The sequence below is a fragment of the Oncorhynchus kisutch genome, linkage group LG28 (assembly GCF_002021735.2).
Source record: "Oncorhynchus kisutch isolate 150728-3 linkage group LG28, Okis_V2, whole genome shotgun sequence".
NCBI lineage: Eukaryota > Metazoa > Chordata > Actinopteri > Salmoniformes > Salmonidae > Oncorhynchus > Oncorhynchus kisutch.
In genome coordinates, this window is record NC_034201.2 from 38,691,861 (window position 1) to 38,708,785 (window position 16,925).

The window sequence follows — 16,925 nt, forward strand, 5'->3', positions numbered from 1 at the left end:
AGCTTCTATCTCAAGGCCATCAGACTGTTAAACAGCCACCACTAACATTGAGTGGCTGCTGCCAACACACTGACTCAACTCCAGCCACATCTGCATCTTGTCTATGCCGCTCTGTACCATCACTCATTCATATATATTTATGTACATATACTTTATCCCTTTACACTTGTGTCTATAAGGTAGTAGTTTTGGAATTGTTAGTTAGATTACTCGTTGGTTATTACTGCATTGTCGGAACTAGAAGCACAAGCATTTCGCTACATTTGCATTAACATCTGCTAACCATGTGTATGTGACAAATAACATTTGATTTGATGAAGGGGAGGAAACAGGTTAAAGAAGGATTTTTAAACCTTGAGACATGGATTGTGTATGTGTACCATTCAGAGGGTGAATAGGCTTAAAATGTAAATGCCTTTGAACAGGGTATGGTAGTAGGTGCCAGGCGCACAAGTTTGTGTCAAGAACTGCAACGCTGCTAAGTTTTTCATGCTCAACAGTTTCCCATGTGTATCAAGAATGGTCCACCACCCAAAGGACATCCAGCCAACTTGACACAACTGTGGGAAGCAATGGAGTCAACATGGGCCATCATCCCTGTGAAACGCGTTCGGCACCTTGTAAAGTCCATGCCGACAAATTGAGGCTGTTCTGAGGGCAAAAGGGGGGTGGGGTCCACGGTCGTTCTGTGTTGTTAGCTATGCTATTGTATTTGAGACAAGTGTATTGCAGTTCATTTAGTCTATGACAGTTTTTTGTCGTTGACAAATTAAAAGTTGACCCACCCATGACATTGAACTCTGAACTGGTTTGCTCCTACACACTCTGGTGTAGAGGGACTGTAGACCTACAATTCATTATTAACCAATACACTTACTGCTCCTAGCAAACCTACTGGTCCTATATGCTTACTAGTTGTTGCATGTTATAACTTTACCATGGGTTGGACAGAGGACTAGCTTAAATTCATAGTAGTTAAAAGCAGACTGCACACACAAAGTAAGCAAAATATTGTTATTTCCTCAACAACTAAGAGCATTGAAGCATGAGGCTAAAATTATCTGCTGTTTTCGCCCAGAAGCTACAACACTGTATCAGCGTGAAGCACACTCGTGCACATGCGTAGATCCTCTGTGTGACTGTGAGCTTATCTCAATATCTGCGGTGCTGCTCGTGGCAAATGTCATAATGCTGAATCTACCTTTAATGCCTGGACTGAGTGATAAGACTCTGATATCTTAAACATATCTAGGAATAAAACTAATACAACGGAGAGTACGACTTACTACAATAGAGAACAAATAAGTATGACTGAGACCATGCTGCAGCTCTGTAGAATGTCCAAGAAATTATATTTCTTGTCCATCTTTTCACGGTCATCCTCAACCTATTGTAGGTTAGCAATGTAAGTTAGCAATGTACATTCCCTGCCCACCTTAGGATTTTACCCCTTCCAACCCCAATTTTGCTGTGTTTGTTATTGTCACTATATTGTTTTGTGTTTGTTTTATTTGGCAATAAACAGTCAATCTTTGTAGCTATAGTGCATGTGTGAGATTTTCTGACCTATCTAGACCTATTCAATAAAGATAACCACTTACAGTGCCTTGCGAAAGTATTCGGCCCCCTTGAACTTTGCGACCTTTTGCCACATTTCAGGCTTCAAACATAAAGATATAAAACTGTATTTTTTTGTGAAGAATCATCAACAAGTGGGACACAATCATGAAGTGGAACAACATTTATTGGATATTTCAAACTTTTTTAACAAATCAAAAACTGAAAAATTGGGCGTGCAAAATTCATCCAATATTTGCATGGAAGTTGGACAGTTAGGAATTTATGGTCGTTTTTTATTAAAGTTTGTCACAAACCTAACACATAATCTCCACAGAGTTGTAGAATCCACCAAAGCCCACAAAGACAGAGCTGGTGCTGAATGCCTCCAGTTTGGGAGAATACCTGGGCGAAGATGTAACATCATCATGGAAAAGAACATTGGGCTTCTTCCAAACCTGCAAATTAAGAAATTATGTGACTAAACTAAATAAAAAATAAACTCCACTATGAAACAACGATAAATGATATAAAGAATGATAGTTAAAAGCTTTGGGGCCTTAAATGACATTTTGGGGGGAAAAAACAACTCGTGTCCTTCATTCATTGAATCAGATGGCTCATTCATCACAAAGCCCACTTATATTGCAAACTACTTTAATTATTTTTTTCATTGGCAAGATAAGCAATTTTAGGGATCACATGCCAGCAACAAACTCTGACACTACACATCCAAGTTACCAAATTATGAAAGACAAGAATTGTACTTTTGAATTCCGTAAAGTCAGTGTGGATGAGGTGAAAATAATTATTGTTGTCTATCTTCAATTTAAGCCTCATAGAGAGCTTGTGCCCTCAGGCCTGGAGGGAAGCTCAAGTCATTCCGCTACTTTGAGTATAGCCAGAGTGTCGATGTATGCGGATGACTCAACACTATACACGTCAGCTACTGAAATGACTGCAACACAACGAAGAGCTGCAGTTAGTTTCAGAGTCGGTGGCAAGGAATAAGTTAGCCCTAAATATTTCTAAAAACTAAAAGCATTGTATTTGGAACAAAACACTCACTAAACCATAAACCTCAACTAAATATTGTAATAAATAATGTAGAAATTGAGCAGGTTCAAATGACTAAACTGCTTGGAGTAATTCTAGATTGTAAACTGTCATGGTCAAAGCATATTGATGCAGTAGTAGCTAAGATGGGGAGAAGTCTGTCTATAATAAAGCGATGCTCTGCCTTCTTAACAACACTATCAACAAGGCAGGTCCTACAGGCCCTTGTTGTGTTGCACCTTGACTACTGTTCAATCGTGTGGTCACGTGCCACAAAAAAGAACTTAGGAAAATTGCAATTAGCTCAGAACAGGGCAGCACGGCTGGCCTTCGGAAGTACACAGAGAGCTAATATTAATAATACGCATGTCAATCTCTCCTGGCTCAAAATGGAGGAGAGATTGACTTCATAACTACTTTTATTTATGAGGTATTGACATGTTGAATGCACCGAGCTGTCTGTCTAAACTACTGGCACACAGCTCGGACACCCATGCATACCCCACAAGACATGCCACAAGAGGTCTCTTCACAGGTCTCTTCCCCAAGTCCAGAACAGACTATGGGAGGCACACAGTACTACATAGAGCCATGACTACATGGAACTCTATTCCACATCAAGTAACTGATACAAGCAGTAAAATTAGATTTTAAAAACAGATTTAAAAAAACTTATGGAACAGACTGTGAAGCAACAAAAACATTGGCACAGGCACAGACACATGCACACACACACGATAACATACACATGGATTTAGTACTGTGATTATTTGGTAGTGGTGGAGTAGGTGCCTGAGGGCACACAGTGTGTTGTGAAATCTGTGAATGTATTGTAATGTTATTAAAATGGTATAAATTGCCTTAATTTTGTTGGACCCCAGGAAGAGTAGCTGCAGCAGCTAATGGGGATCCATAATAAATACAAATACCTTTTCAAAGTCATGGTTGATGATTCCATACATTTTTGGTATAAGAATCTCTAATGGGCTTATTATTTATCTTATTTGTGGAAATGATCAGATACACAGTGAAGATATGGAATTATTCCTCTTGAACTGCTACATTCCAAATCAAGTCTACCAAACTTTTTATTTGTTGTCATTATTTAGTATTTTAAATTTGGGGGGGGGGACTGAAATGCATTCCAGGTGACTACCTCTACTCTGTTTTATTATAACTGATTAATAATGTTAATTCATAAGGAAGGGATTGTGTAGCATGAAACAGGGGTTAATTAAACATAATAAACACCATTCCAGCTGGGTTGGGGAGGAATGGATTGTGGGTTTTTAAGTAAGCAAAAAGGATCGTTAACCTATGGTTGAACCGACCCAACTTAGCTCTGGGATGTTTAGATAAGGCAGTGAGTGCCTCCCTGGGTTTTCCATTATCTGGAACTGTCTTCTAAATAGTGATGGATGAAGGTGAAGACTCCAGAAGTTAATCTTGATATAGTGTGTGTGCGCTAGGAGGTTGGAATAAACTTTTGAACCTGCTTTGTCCTGGTCGATAGGAGGAAGGACATTTTATATCCTATGACGTCATATTTTGTAAATAAACTGTTGTTTGTGGTTCCATGGCAGCGCGTTCCGAGAATAAATACTATTATCTAATTTTGATAAGACTGGTCCCTGTCTATTTTATACAAATAAGAATCTTACAAATTCTTAAAAACAGACAGAGTGTATTTAATTAATGAACACACATAGGAATTATGAAATTCCTGTGACACTCATCCAAAACCATCTCAATTGGGTTGAGGTCGGATGATTGTGGAGGCCAGGTCATCTGATACAGCACTCCATCACTCTCTTTCTTGGTCAAATACCCCTTACACAGCCTGGAGGTGTGTTGGGTCATTGTCCTGTAGAAAAACAAATGATAGTCCCACTAAGCGCAAACCTGATGGGATGGCATATCGCTGCAGAATGCTGTGGTAGCCATGCTAGTTAAGTGTGCCTTGAATGCTAAATAAATCACTGACTGTGTCACCAGCGAAGCACACCCACACCATCACACCTCCTCCTGCATGCTTCATGTTTGGAACCACACATGCAGAGATCATCCGTTTACCTACTCTGTGTCTCACAAAGAAAATCTCAAATGTGGACTCATCAGACCAAAGGACAGATTTACACCGGTCTAATGTCCATTGCTCATGTTTCTTGGCCCAAGTAAGGATCTTCTTCTTATTGGTGTCCTTTAGTAGTGGTTTCTTTGCAGCAATTTGACCATGAAGGCCTGATTCACACAGTCTCCCCTGAACAGTTGATGTTGAGATGTGTCTGTTACTTGAACTCTGTGAAGCATTTATTTGGGCTGCAATTTCTGAGGCTGATAACTCTAATGTACTTATCCTCTGTGCCGGTCCTCATGAGAGCCAGTTTCATCATACACCCCCCCCCCCCAACACACACACAGACACCTTGTCACAACACAACTGATTGTCTCAAACACATTAAGAAGGAAATAAATTCCACAAATGAACAAGGCACACCAGTTAACAACTGAAATGCATTCCAGGTGACTACCTCATGAAGCTGGTTGAGAGAATGCCAAGAGTGTGCAAAGCTGTCATCAAGGCAAAGGTTGGCTACTTTGAAGAATCTCAAATATAAAATATATTTTGATTTGTTTCACAGTTTAGCCAGCTAAAGTCAAATTACCCCCTGTTTCATGCTACACAATCCCTTCCTTATGAATTAACATTATTAATCAGATATAATAAAACAGAGTAGAGTTTAATTAGGTATAGTTCTATTTAAAATGTAGATATTGTTTAGTCATTATTCATAACATTCATAACAATGTGTTGGACCACAGAGTGAAGGAAAAGCTGCCAACAAGTGCTCAGCATATGTGGGAACTCCTTCAAGACTGTTGGGAAAACATTTCAGGTGAAGTTGGTTTAGAGAATTGCAAAGCTGCCATCAAGGAAAAGGGTGGTTAATTTGAAGAATCTCAAATATAAAATGTATTTTTATATGTTTAACACTTTTTTGGTTACTCCATGATTCCATATGTGTTATTTCGTAGTTTTGATGTCTTCACTATTATTTTACAATGTAGAAAATAGTTTTAAAAATTAAAGAAGAACTTTTGAATGAGTAGGTGTGTTCAAACTTTTGACTGGTACTGTATGTTGTTGTTTTTTTTGTTACATTTATTTCTCACTTGTTTGATAAGATTAGTACAGATTTTCTCAGGAGACCCCACATGGGGCCCGACCCCAAGTTTGGGGTTGTCACTGGTTACCACAGCCACAAATATTTTCTCTTTGTTCTTATTTTAAGGTTAGGCATTAGGTTTGCAGTGTGGTTAAGGTTTAGCGTTAGGTTTAAAATCAGATTGTAAGAAGATACATTTTAGAAACAGGCAGGTTTTAGGCATAATTATTACTTTGTGACTGTGGTAACTAGTGACAACCCTAGTTTGGGAACCACTGTACTAACTTCTCTCTGCTTGCTTCCTCTCTCTGTCTCCTCTGCTTCCTCCTGCATGCATTGTAGCCTGCCTCAGCCTCAACACTGTCTGTCTCAGTAGCCTTCTCTCTGTAAAGCATAGTTATTATGAGAACTCAGTAGCCTACCCAGGTGAAGATAACGATCAAACCGCTGTTCATGATTCTACTTCTTCGCAAAGAGGCAAGCACGATTATAAGGTCAAGAATATACGTTTTCTGAGCTTTGATCAACGCTGGGAGCAATATTTAGATGTTGACCGGTAATTGATTTGATTGTGTACTATATTCTGTATATATAGTTACGGCCATTCCACCGTCATAGTACTGATGAAGCCTAAGCTGGAATGGTTAGCTTCATTAGATCTCGATTTTTCCCCTTCATACAGTGCCTTCAGAAAGTTTCCACACCCCTGGACTTTTTCCACTTTATGTTGTGTTACAAAGTGGGATTCAAATGGATTTAGATCATCACAAAATATTTGAAGTGGAAGAAGAATTCAAACATTAGTAAAACAAAATCATGAAAAATAAAACACTAATATGTCTTAATTAGACAAGTATTTAACGTTCTGAGTCAATACTTGTTAGAATCACCTTTGGCAGGGATTACAACTCTGAGTCTTTCTGGGTACGTCTCTAAGAGCTTTCCACAACTGCATTTTGCAACATTTGCCCATTATTCTTTACAAAATTCTTCTAGCTTTGTCAAATTGGTTGTTAATCTCTATTAGGCAACCATTTTCAGGTATTGCAATAGATTTTCAAACAGATTTAAGTCTAAACTGTTACCAGGCCACTCAGGAACAGTCACTGTCTTCTTGCTAAGCAACTCCAGTGTAGATTCTGCCTTGTGTTTTAAGTTATTATCTTGCTGAAAGGTGAATTCATCTCTCCAGTATCTGGTAGAAAGCAGACTGAACAAGATTTTCCTCTATGATTTTGCCTGTGCTTATCTCCAGTCCTTTTCTTGTTAATTAGCATATTGCTCACACCCGTGGCCTGCTGCCTGAAACGTTTCAGTTTGTTTAAATGTTCCGTGTGTGAAGGGGACTGCTGATATGTCTGCAAGTTTTAAAATAATCTATTTATTACAATATCACAATTTCTGTCTTATCAATGTGAGAGAGCATCGGCCGGCAATCTCACAAACCCATTAGGAAGGATCCTGGAAGCCAATGCAAAGAAAATCGTCCACTGAAAGGGTCCCCAATGTGATTTCATCTTATAATAATCACTAACTCGGCTACTCCCGTTTACACTGTCTTTCAGTTGCTTGGCAATTGCACACAACTGGAGCAGCAGCCAATGATGAGGCTAGAGAGGTTGGGGCGAAATCCTGCACGCAGCCTTCACCGTGCGCTGCACGTTTAAGAGCGCATCAGCAGTCAGAAAGTCTTGTTGATTTTATCAGAGTGGTTAGTTTGTAAAGTCTTTAACTCGATCGCCGGTGTTACCGCTCTACGTCGTGGTTGTTATATTTTGCGACTGCACCGGTTATTGATCGCATTGATTAGTAGCAACATTGTTGCGAAGCTTTGACATACAAACCGCAAGCCTGAAGTCAACAACCCACTCTCTCTCTCTTCCCTCTATTGTGCTTTTCACTGCAGCAGACTTAGTTTTTTCCCCAATGTGCTTCCCTTTGATGTTCAGTGTCGCTGGATTATTATTGCCCTGTCAGACGTATTTGGGTCGACATGTTAGTTAAAGGAAGGTTGCCTGCGAGTTTATTGTGTATTGTTATTTGAACTGTATTGATGCGGTGTGGTACTATTGATATGTGGCCGAGAAGATTTTGGACATTTTAGGCCTTGGTTTCGTCTATGAACCCCCCCCCCCATTCAAACCCTCTGCACTCCTCCACTGGGAGGTAATACATATTATTGCAAATCCTCTAATGTTGACAACTGAGTTCTTTCTTGTAAATTGTTTCTAGGAAGTTGCCGTTAAATTTCTCTGCCATTATTATTGTATGAGGTATTATTGGTTGGGTTACCCCTGTGCTGTGATGTGTGTTTCATATGGTGTGTCTTATCTTTTCTCTCCACTGGCTATCTGGCAAACAAGCTACACTCAAGGCAGTCTCTTCTGCTGATGTGTGTGTCTGTGGTTGTGCTACTCTATCTATCCAACTCTTTTCCTTTCGGCAGGGTTAATACCTGCCTGGCGCCCGAACAAAATCTTTATCTTTACCCCTCTCTAACAATAGTGCTACAAGGTTATGGGACTCTTCATGCATAACTCAAGAGTTATGTAGTTATCTTGTCTTAGCCAGGCATCCACATTAATTCAAGAGGAACTTGTCTTTATCTTTTAACCTCTTCACGATTAATGTCCAAATGCTGTGATAAGTTTTGTAACTTCACCATTCGTTTTGCCTGCTGGTTGTATGATGTTTAGGTGTACAGTACATTCATATAAAAATCCTTAACATTCTTTTGACGCACCTGTGCATCAATCGAAGTTACATAATAATCCCCATCAAAATCTGTCAGTGTATGCTAGAGATACTGTATGTATTTTGCATTGGGTTGTTTCTCAATCCACAACATCAGGCTATGTTGTCCTTCCGCATCTGCAGAGGAAGGTGGCCGAGCTACAGCAGTGTTTGTCAGACCTTGATACATCCTGAAAATCGGTCTTCTCACGAAAACGTCTCACAAACACAATGGTTCTCCATCTTTCTCTGTGACCCCCACAAGCTCCACATGACTCATCTGAATTTGGTAATGCTGATGTGCCAACTTCTGTCTGCAGCGTATGATCCATTTGGGCTACAAGCTTATACTGTAGGACTGTGGCAAGGGGAATCTCATGAACATGATGGTGTTCTCCGTTTTGCTTTACGACCCCCATAAGTGTCACGGGACTAGTCTTAAGGTAACCCATACAAATGAATGGAAGTATTTGTAAAAAATATATATATTTCCTGAACTTTCTTATATCTCCTAGATTTAGGACAGACACTTCAAAACCTTATTCCTTATTTTTTATTTTTTGACTGTCTTTTTTGCCATTTATGAATGTGTTATTCAATGTGTTTCTATGGGTTAGAGTAGTTAAGGCTAAATTTCAATATTTTATCAACTAACTTTTTTATATACAGTATATTCTTTCATACCTAAATGGGTCCTAAAATTCAAAATCAAATAGTTAAATGATCCATGGTATGGCCATGTACAAACAATTCCATATGTTAGCTTAGAAGTACAAGATTTACAATTTAGATTCCTTCCTATACTCTGATTTGCTATGTACGTTTTCTGTGTCTTGGTCTGTGTTGCATCGACACCTGTAGAAAAGATGAAAACACATGTTTGAAACAATTCTTCATCAAGATGGATGGAGGAATGTATGTAGAGACGGACGGACAGTCAAACTCACCCTTTGATATGCTGCATCTGTAAGATGGTCTCTGGCAAAACCTTGCCGTAACTCTCAGGTAAAATGAAGCAGACCAGACCCCCAAGTATTGCAAGGCTACCAATCAATATGTATGGTAGATACTTGTAGTAATTTCCTGCAAATAAATAAAACAGACATTTTCAATATCAAGGGAGAGGTCTGAACATCAGAAAACCAAGTTAATCTCTACTGAACAAAGAAATGGGTAGTGATCCAGGTCTTACAAGATTGGATATATATACTTTAACAGTCCAATATTGACATTGATGATTGATGAATTAACTGATTGATTGGTCTTACCGAGGTAGATGATGAAGGGTGAGATGATGGTTCCGATGCGTGCTGCCATGGAGCACGTCCCCATGGCCATGTTTCTCACCACAGTGGGGAAGAGCTCCGACGTGACTGCGTACACTACACAGAATGCTGCCGTGATGCCAAACTTCCCCACCATCTCCAGGAAGATAGCCACTCCTGGGAGGTCTGAAACAGAGAGACAATCGGGTGTAAATTAGGTGATGTTTATAAAGATCTGTAAATGAGGTCTCCCTCTGAGACGGTCAATGAATTTTACCTGTTGGGACCATGTTAATGAAGAGAATAACAGCTCCCCCTAGGAAGAGAGTGGAGGACTGGCAAAACTGTCTGGGACAGTATCTGAGCAGCAACAGGGCAATGAAATAGGCTGGCACTTCTGCAGCTCCAGACAGGAAGCAGTTGATATACGGATTTCCACTGAGGTTGGAGGTGTTCAAAATCAGGGCGAAGTAGCCACATGTGATAATAATCCTGCAGAGGGAAATCAAATATACAAAGTTGAATGAATTACAGTTGAAGTCGGAAGTTTACATAAACATAGGTTGGAGTCATTAAAACTCGTATTTCAACCACTCCACAAATTTCTTATTAACAAACTATAGTTTTGGCAAGTCGGTTAGGACATCTACTTTGTGCATGACACAAGTCATTTTTACAACAATTATTTACAGACAGATTATTTCACTTATAATTCACTGTATCACAATTCCAGTGGGTCAGAAGTTTACATACGTTAAGTTGACTGTGCCTTTAAACAGCTTGGAAAATTTACGAAAATGATGTCATGGCTTTTGAAGCTTCTGATAGGCTAATTGACATAGTCCATTGGAGGTGTACCTGTGGAAGTATTTCAAGGCCTACCTTCAAACACAGTGCCTCTTTGCTTGACATGGGAAAATCTAAATAAATCAGCAAAGACCTCCACAAGTCTGGTTCATCCTTGGGAGAAATTTCCAAACGCCTGAAGGTACCACGTTCATCTGTACAAACAATAGTATGCAAGTATAAACACCATGGGACCACGCAGCCTTCATACCACTCAGGAAAGAGATGCGTCTCCTAGAGATGAACATACTTTGGTGTGAAAAGTGCAAATCAATCCCAGAACAAGGACCTTGTGAAGATGCTGGGGGAAACAGGTACAAAAGTATCTATATCCACAGTAAAACGAGTCCTATATCGATGTAACCTGAAAGGCCACTCAGCAAGGAAGAAGTCATTGCTCCAAAACCGGCATAAAAAAGCCAGACTATGGGTTGCCACTGCACATGGGGACAAAGATCACACTTTTTGGAGAAATGTCCTCTGGTCTAATGAAACAAAAATAGAACTGTTTGGCCATAATGACCATGGTTATGTTTGGAAAAAGGTGGAGGCTTGCAAGCCGAAGAACACCATCCCACCCATGAAGCACGGGGGTGGCAGCCTCATGTTGTGAGGGTGCTTTGCTGCAGGAGGGACTGGTGCACTTCATAAAATAGATGGCATCATGAGGGAAGAAAATTATGTGTATATATTGAAGCAACATCTCAAGACATCAGTCAGGAAGTTAAAGCTTGGTCGCAAATGGGTCTTCCAAATGAACAATGACCCCAAGCATACTTCCAAAGTTGTGTCGAAATGGCTTAAGGACAACAAAGTCAAAGTATTGGAGTGACCATCACAAAGTCCTGACCTCAATCCCATAGAAAATGTGTGGGCATAACTGAAAAATCGTGTGCGAGCAAGGAGGCCTACAAACCTGACTCAGTTACACCAGCTCTGTCAGGAGGAATGGGACAAAATTCACCCAATTCATTGTGGGAAGCTTGTGGAAGGCTACTCGAAACGTTTGACCCAAGTTAAACAATTTAAAAGGCAATGCTACCAAATACTAATTGAGTGTATGTAAACTTCTAGCCCACTGGGAATGTGATGAAAGAAATAAAAGCTGAAAGAAATAATTCTCTCTACTATTATTCTGACATTTCACATTCTTAAAGTAAAGTGCTGACCTAAACAGGGAATTTTTACTAGGGTTAAATGTCAGGAATAGTGAAAAACTGAGTTTAAATGTATTTGGCTAAGGTGTATGTAAACTTCCAACTTCAACTGTAGATGAACAGCCACAAACAAAGTAAAATTCAAAGTAATATTCAGTCATTAAATGACAATTCCACTCAAAACATTTTGGGTATTTGTTTCATTAGTCCATTGTTGACAAAGGCCCAAAATATTTGTCTTGTCAGCAATCAAGTTTCCAAGATATGTAACTTTCAAAATAAAGAAGTCATCCCGTACTTTGCATTTTGCATAATATGATGCTGCATTTTGTGTCATATGATGCAAATTGCATCATGTGAGGATTTCTGTATTTTGAAAGTTACATATCATGAAAACTTGATTGCTGACAAGACAAATATTTTGGGACTTTGTCAACAATGGACTAATGAAACAAATACCAAAAAAAAGTTTTTGGGTGGGGGAGTTTTCCTTTAAGATTGTGTAGGATTTGTGTTAACAGATGCTAAGATTTACCACAGAAGGGAACACAGAATTATAATTGAAAGCATATTGCTGCTCCTCATGACATCCAGAATGTTGTGTTTCTTGTCCTTCATGGCCAGAGCATCTTCTACCTGGAGATAAGTCATCATTAGGATCATCATTCAGATACACCATTCAGAAGAGCAAAATGCATAATGGATGAAATTGCTAAGAGTAGATTGCCCCTGTATTTTATTCCCTGTGTCTCTCCTTCATCGCCGTAAGCACAGAGTCCACCGTCTCACTTTCATTATTCTGCAGTTCTACACTGCATTGGTTAAACAATAACACTTCAGAAACCTAAACTAGAGTCAGGTCAGAGTGAGTGGTCAAGTTGTCTGATGAATGACCTGGATTACACCATAAAACAGGAAGGGATGCATTAGTCTCTCAAATGATTTAACAATGGTTATTAATCAACTTCATTCAGTTCATGTATTGCAGCACCAGCCATACTGAGAAAAATAGAACTGTCAACAGGACTTTGACTTCAACTGGATAGGTGCCTAAAAAGATATTAACATTTTTACATGGGAATCAAAGACAAAGGCACTTTTTTGTAATTCCTCTATATATGTTTTTTTGTTACTCCATATCCCTGGGAAGGTTTATTTTATTAAATGATGCAAGCTAACTGTAGCTAAGTAAGCTTGCTCACCTCTGCGGGAGTGAAGATGACCTCTGGTGCTGTGACTCTGTTCCTCCTGGCAGCATCTCTCAGTATGGCCTCAGCCTCCTCCACTCTTCCCTGAGAGAGCAGCCATCTGGGAGACTCTGGGATGAACCTATACCAATACATATGCACAGTTATATAAACGTTACTGAGGCCCTATGTTAAATCGGGCTAATGTTTGTATTTGACAGAGATAAGAAGTACCATCGCTAAAAGAAGAGTACACAGAGCATTACCATTAGTGGAAGGTTTTGCGGCAAACACATTCCTGTGGGGATTCATTATGCTTACCACCATAGTGGGAAGTATATTATTCCAGAGCCTGTCATGGGAACCAGCAACCACCTCCAATCACGGATGAAGTATGCCACAGCCGGCATGAACATGTAGCCAATGGCAGAGCTCAGGAACACTCCAAGAGCGGAGAATACCACACGAGCTCCAGGGCTCAGTATTTCTGTCCCTGAAGACCAGATATGCAAGTTCAGTAAATTTACCAAATGTGCAAGAAATACTGTAGATACAAGTTATGCTTTTTTTGAACCTACCAAGAACATACGCTATGATGTAGTTTGAGACTGATCCAGCACCAGCAAAGAAGAAAAAAATAGTGAATGCCTGCCAGTTTGGGGAGAATATTTGTGCGAAAGTGGCCACACTCTGGATTATCATCATAGTAAAGAGTGCTGGCTTTCTTCCAAACCTGTTGATGAAAAATGATGTAAGGTCACATTGTCTGAGATGATTCTCTATCAGGACTGACGTACACAGTATACATTACAGACCTGTCAGACAGCTGGCCAGAGATGAACGTTCCCACCAGCGCACCAAAGTAGTGAATTGAAGTGGTCAAGGGAACTTTGTATGCATTATCACACACCACATCCCACTGCAAAATACACATATTTCCTAAATGACAGAAATGCCCTTTCTCTCCTTTTACAAAAAGTGAAACTGCAGTTACAGTGCAGTTACAGTGCAGTTACAGTGCAGTTACAGTGCAGTTACAGTGCAGTTACAGTGCAGTTACAGTGCAGTTACAGTGCAGTTACAGTGCAGTTACAGTGCAGTTACAGTGCTATTTTAAACGGCAGTAATTGCACTATAACTGCAAAATAAACTCAGGTGAATTGTTAAATTACGACACTAGACAGCAAAGTAAAACAGAGGTTTGTTTCTGGATGCAGTAATTGCAGTACAACTACAACATAACTGCAATGTACTGTACTGTAACTGCAATGTACTGTCCTGTAACTGCAATTTGTTGTTGTAAGGGTTTGGGTAACCCAACAGTGCAATCCAAAGTGTTTGTGTAAGCATGTATTAAAGTTCATCATTCACGTATTTGTTTTTCATACTCTTTTTATCACAAAGAATTGTTTTGGTCTTTGGGAATAGCTAATAATGTTTGCATTGATTTGCAATACATTTCTCACCTCGGTGACGAATGTTGACAGGTAGACGTCTTTGCTGTATTTCCAACCGTCCAAGCAACTTTCAAGCTCAATTTCACTCACGTTGACATCCACATTTGGAATGATATTTAGGATAGAGTAGTTTCTAACTGTCTCCACTTTGAGCCTTGAGCAAGAGCTATGCTGCGATGCACCATTTATTGTCTCCATTGGGATGGTCACATTTCTCCACATCTCACTGATATTATACTCCTCAGGAACATAGCATTCATGTGGCGGTGTATCACCTACAAACACTATATAAATACCAGTAAACCCATTGGGCAGGATACTGATGGCCAATGCCAAGAAGATTGTCCGCTGAAAGGGTCCCCATGTTCCCAAGAAAGCTGTGATTCCATCGTAATCTCTCATGTTGCTGCTGTGTTCAGTTGACCTTTGAGTCCAGTCACTTATTCACTTGCAGAAAACTGCCTGCATGTTATAGCTGCTCCAGACATTGTTTTAGTGTTGTCGGATATCATCTATCACCATCTGACACCGTCAACAAACAGCAGAGCTCTCTCCTTTCATGCACCAACCCCTCTTGAAAGCAGGTAGATAACATATCATTGCACCTTGAATTGCCCCACTCAGTATTGGTAATGTATTGGACGGTCATTAAAAGTGAGGGTTAATTTATTATAGGATGTCGCTGTCCACTGGTGGTGGAATTCAACCTTTATGTAAGGACAACAGTTGAAGAGGGATGAAAAGTCTGGGAAGGGGGCCAGAGGGGCCCACCTCAACGACACTCTAACTGCAGCCTTATCTCACACACCTTCCCAGACCTAGTTAATGATTGGCTGAGACACATGTCAGAGTTTGCTCTGTAAAAGCAACAGACAAGTGAGTGTGCATTAGGATCAGATTGAGCCAAAGAGTCACTTATGCATTATAAGCAGCCTGTTTAACAGCAACCTCTTAAAACTTCTTAGGGATAGGGGGCGGTATTCTGATGTCCGGATGAAAAGTATGCCCAAAGTAAACTGCCTGCTACTCAGGTCCAGAAGCTAAAATATGCATATAGTTGGTAGATTTGGATAGAAAACACTTTAATTTCTAAAACTGTTAAAATAATGTCTGTGAGTATAACAGAACTGAAATGGCAGGCGAAACCCTGAGGACAAACCATAAAAATAAAAAGAATTCAGCATACCACTGATTTCAATGCCTGGCACTTTTATAATAGGGCGAAATCGTCCCCGATTGCAGTTCCTAGGGCTTCCACTAGAAGCCTAACAGTCTTTAGAAAGAGTTTCAGGCTGTTTGTTTGGAACAAAATGAGGGAGAAGTTGTAGTTTTTCTAAGTGGCTCCCATTTTGGCTGTAAGCGCATGGCCGAGAGAGCGCGTTCTTTTTGTTTATCTCCGGTAAAGACAACAACTCTCCGTCTTAAATGTTATTGTTTATTTGCGAAATTAGGGTACCCAAGGATTGATTATAAACGTTGATTAACTTGTTTGGATACATTTATTGGTAATGTTTGGGATTAATTTTGTATGCATTTTGACGGAGTGAAACCGAGTGGATTATTGACTGAAGCCACCAGCTAAACTGGGTTTTTATGGGTATAAGGAAGAAATGTATCTAACAAAAGGACCATTTGTAATGTAACTGAGACCTTTTGGAGTGACAACAAAACAAAGGATATGGTCATGGACTTCAGGGAAAAGCTCCCCCCTATCCACATCAAAGGGACAGTAGTGGAGAAGGTGTAAAGTTTAAAGTTCCTCGGCATACACATCACAGACAAACTGAATTGGTCCACCCATACAAACAGTGTGGTGAAGAAGGTGCAACAGCTCCTCTTCAACCTCAGGAGGCTAAAGAAATTTGGCTTGTCACCCAAAACCCTGACAAACTTTTACAGTTTCAGAATCGAGAGCATCCTGTCGGGCTGTATCACAGCCTGGTACGGAAACTGCACCGCCCTCAACCACAAGGCTCTCCAGAGGGTGGTGCAGTCTGCACAACGCATTACCGGGAGCAAATTCCCTTCCCTCCATGACACCTACAGCAGTCGATGTCACAGGAAGGCCAAAAATATCATCAAGGACATCAACCACCCGAGCCACTGCCTGTTCACCCCGCTACCATCCAGAAGGCGAAGTCAGTACAGGTGCATCAAAGCTGGGACCGAGAGACTGAAAAACTGTTTCTATCTGAAAGTAGAAAACAGAAAACAGTTTCTATCTGACTGCTAAACAGCAATCACTAACTCAGAGAGGCTGCTGCCTACATTGAGACCCAATCACTGGCCACTTTAATAAATGGATCACTAGTCACTTTATACAATGCCACTCTAAATAATGCCACTTTAATAATGTTTACATATCTTACCTTACTCATATCACATCTATATACCATATTTTATACTATCTATTGCACCATGCCTATGCCGCTCGGCCATCGCTCATCCATATACTTACATGTACATATTCTCATTCACCCCTTTCGATTTGTGTGTATTA

At 40.0% G+C, this 16,925-nt stretch overlaps 1 protein-coding gene across 1 annotated transcript; it reads right to left on the reverse strand.

The window, feature by feature from the left end:
- Positions 1-9,048: 9,048 nt before the first annotated feature.
- LOC109873226 (solute carrier family 22 member 4) lies at positions 9,049-15,007 on the reverse strand. Its single transcript, XM_020464842.2, has 10 exons — positions 14,435-15,007; positions 13,784-13,887; positions 13,547-13,701; positions 13,290-13,461; positions 12,984-13,110; positions 12,317-12,417; positions 10,056-10,270; positions 9,782-9,964; positions 9,461-9,596; positions 9,049-9,368 (listed from the first exon to the last, which is right to left on the reverse strand). Exons 1-10 carry the CDS (start codon positions 14,825-14,827, stop codon positions 9,293-9,295), a joined length of 1,662 nt encoding a protein of 553 aa, XP_020320431.1. The 5' UTR covers positions 14,828-15,007; the 3' UTR covers positions 9,049-9,292.
- Positions 15,008-16,925: the final 1,918 nt, after the last annotated feature.

What these genes read in the sequence shown, in the direction of transcription:
- LOC109873226 (XM_020464842.2), bottom strand. Translation starts at nt 14,827, where the DNA reads ATGAGAGATTACGATGGAATCACAGCTTTCTTGGGAACATGGGGACCC. An exon ending in TGTCAACATTCGTCACCGAG is followed by an intron (nt 13,888 to 14,434) that starts GTGAGAAATGTA and finishes TGTATTTTGCAG; the next exon opens with TGGGATGTGGTGTGTGATAA. An exon ending in CAGATGCAGCATATCAAAGG is followed by an intron (nt 9,369 to 9,460) that starts GTGAGTTTGACT and finishes TCTTTTCTACAG; the next exon opens with GTGTCGATGCAACACAGACC.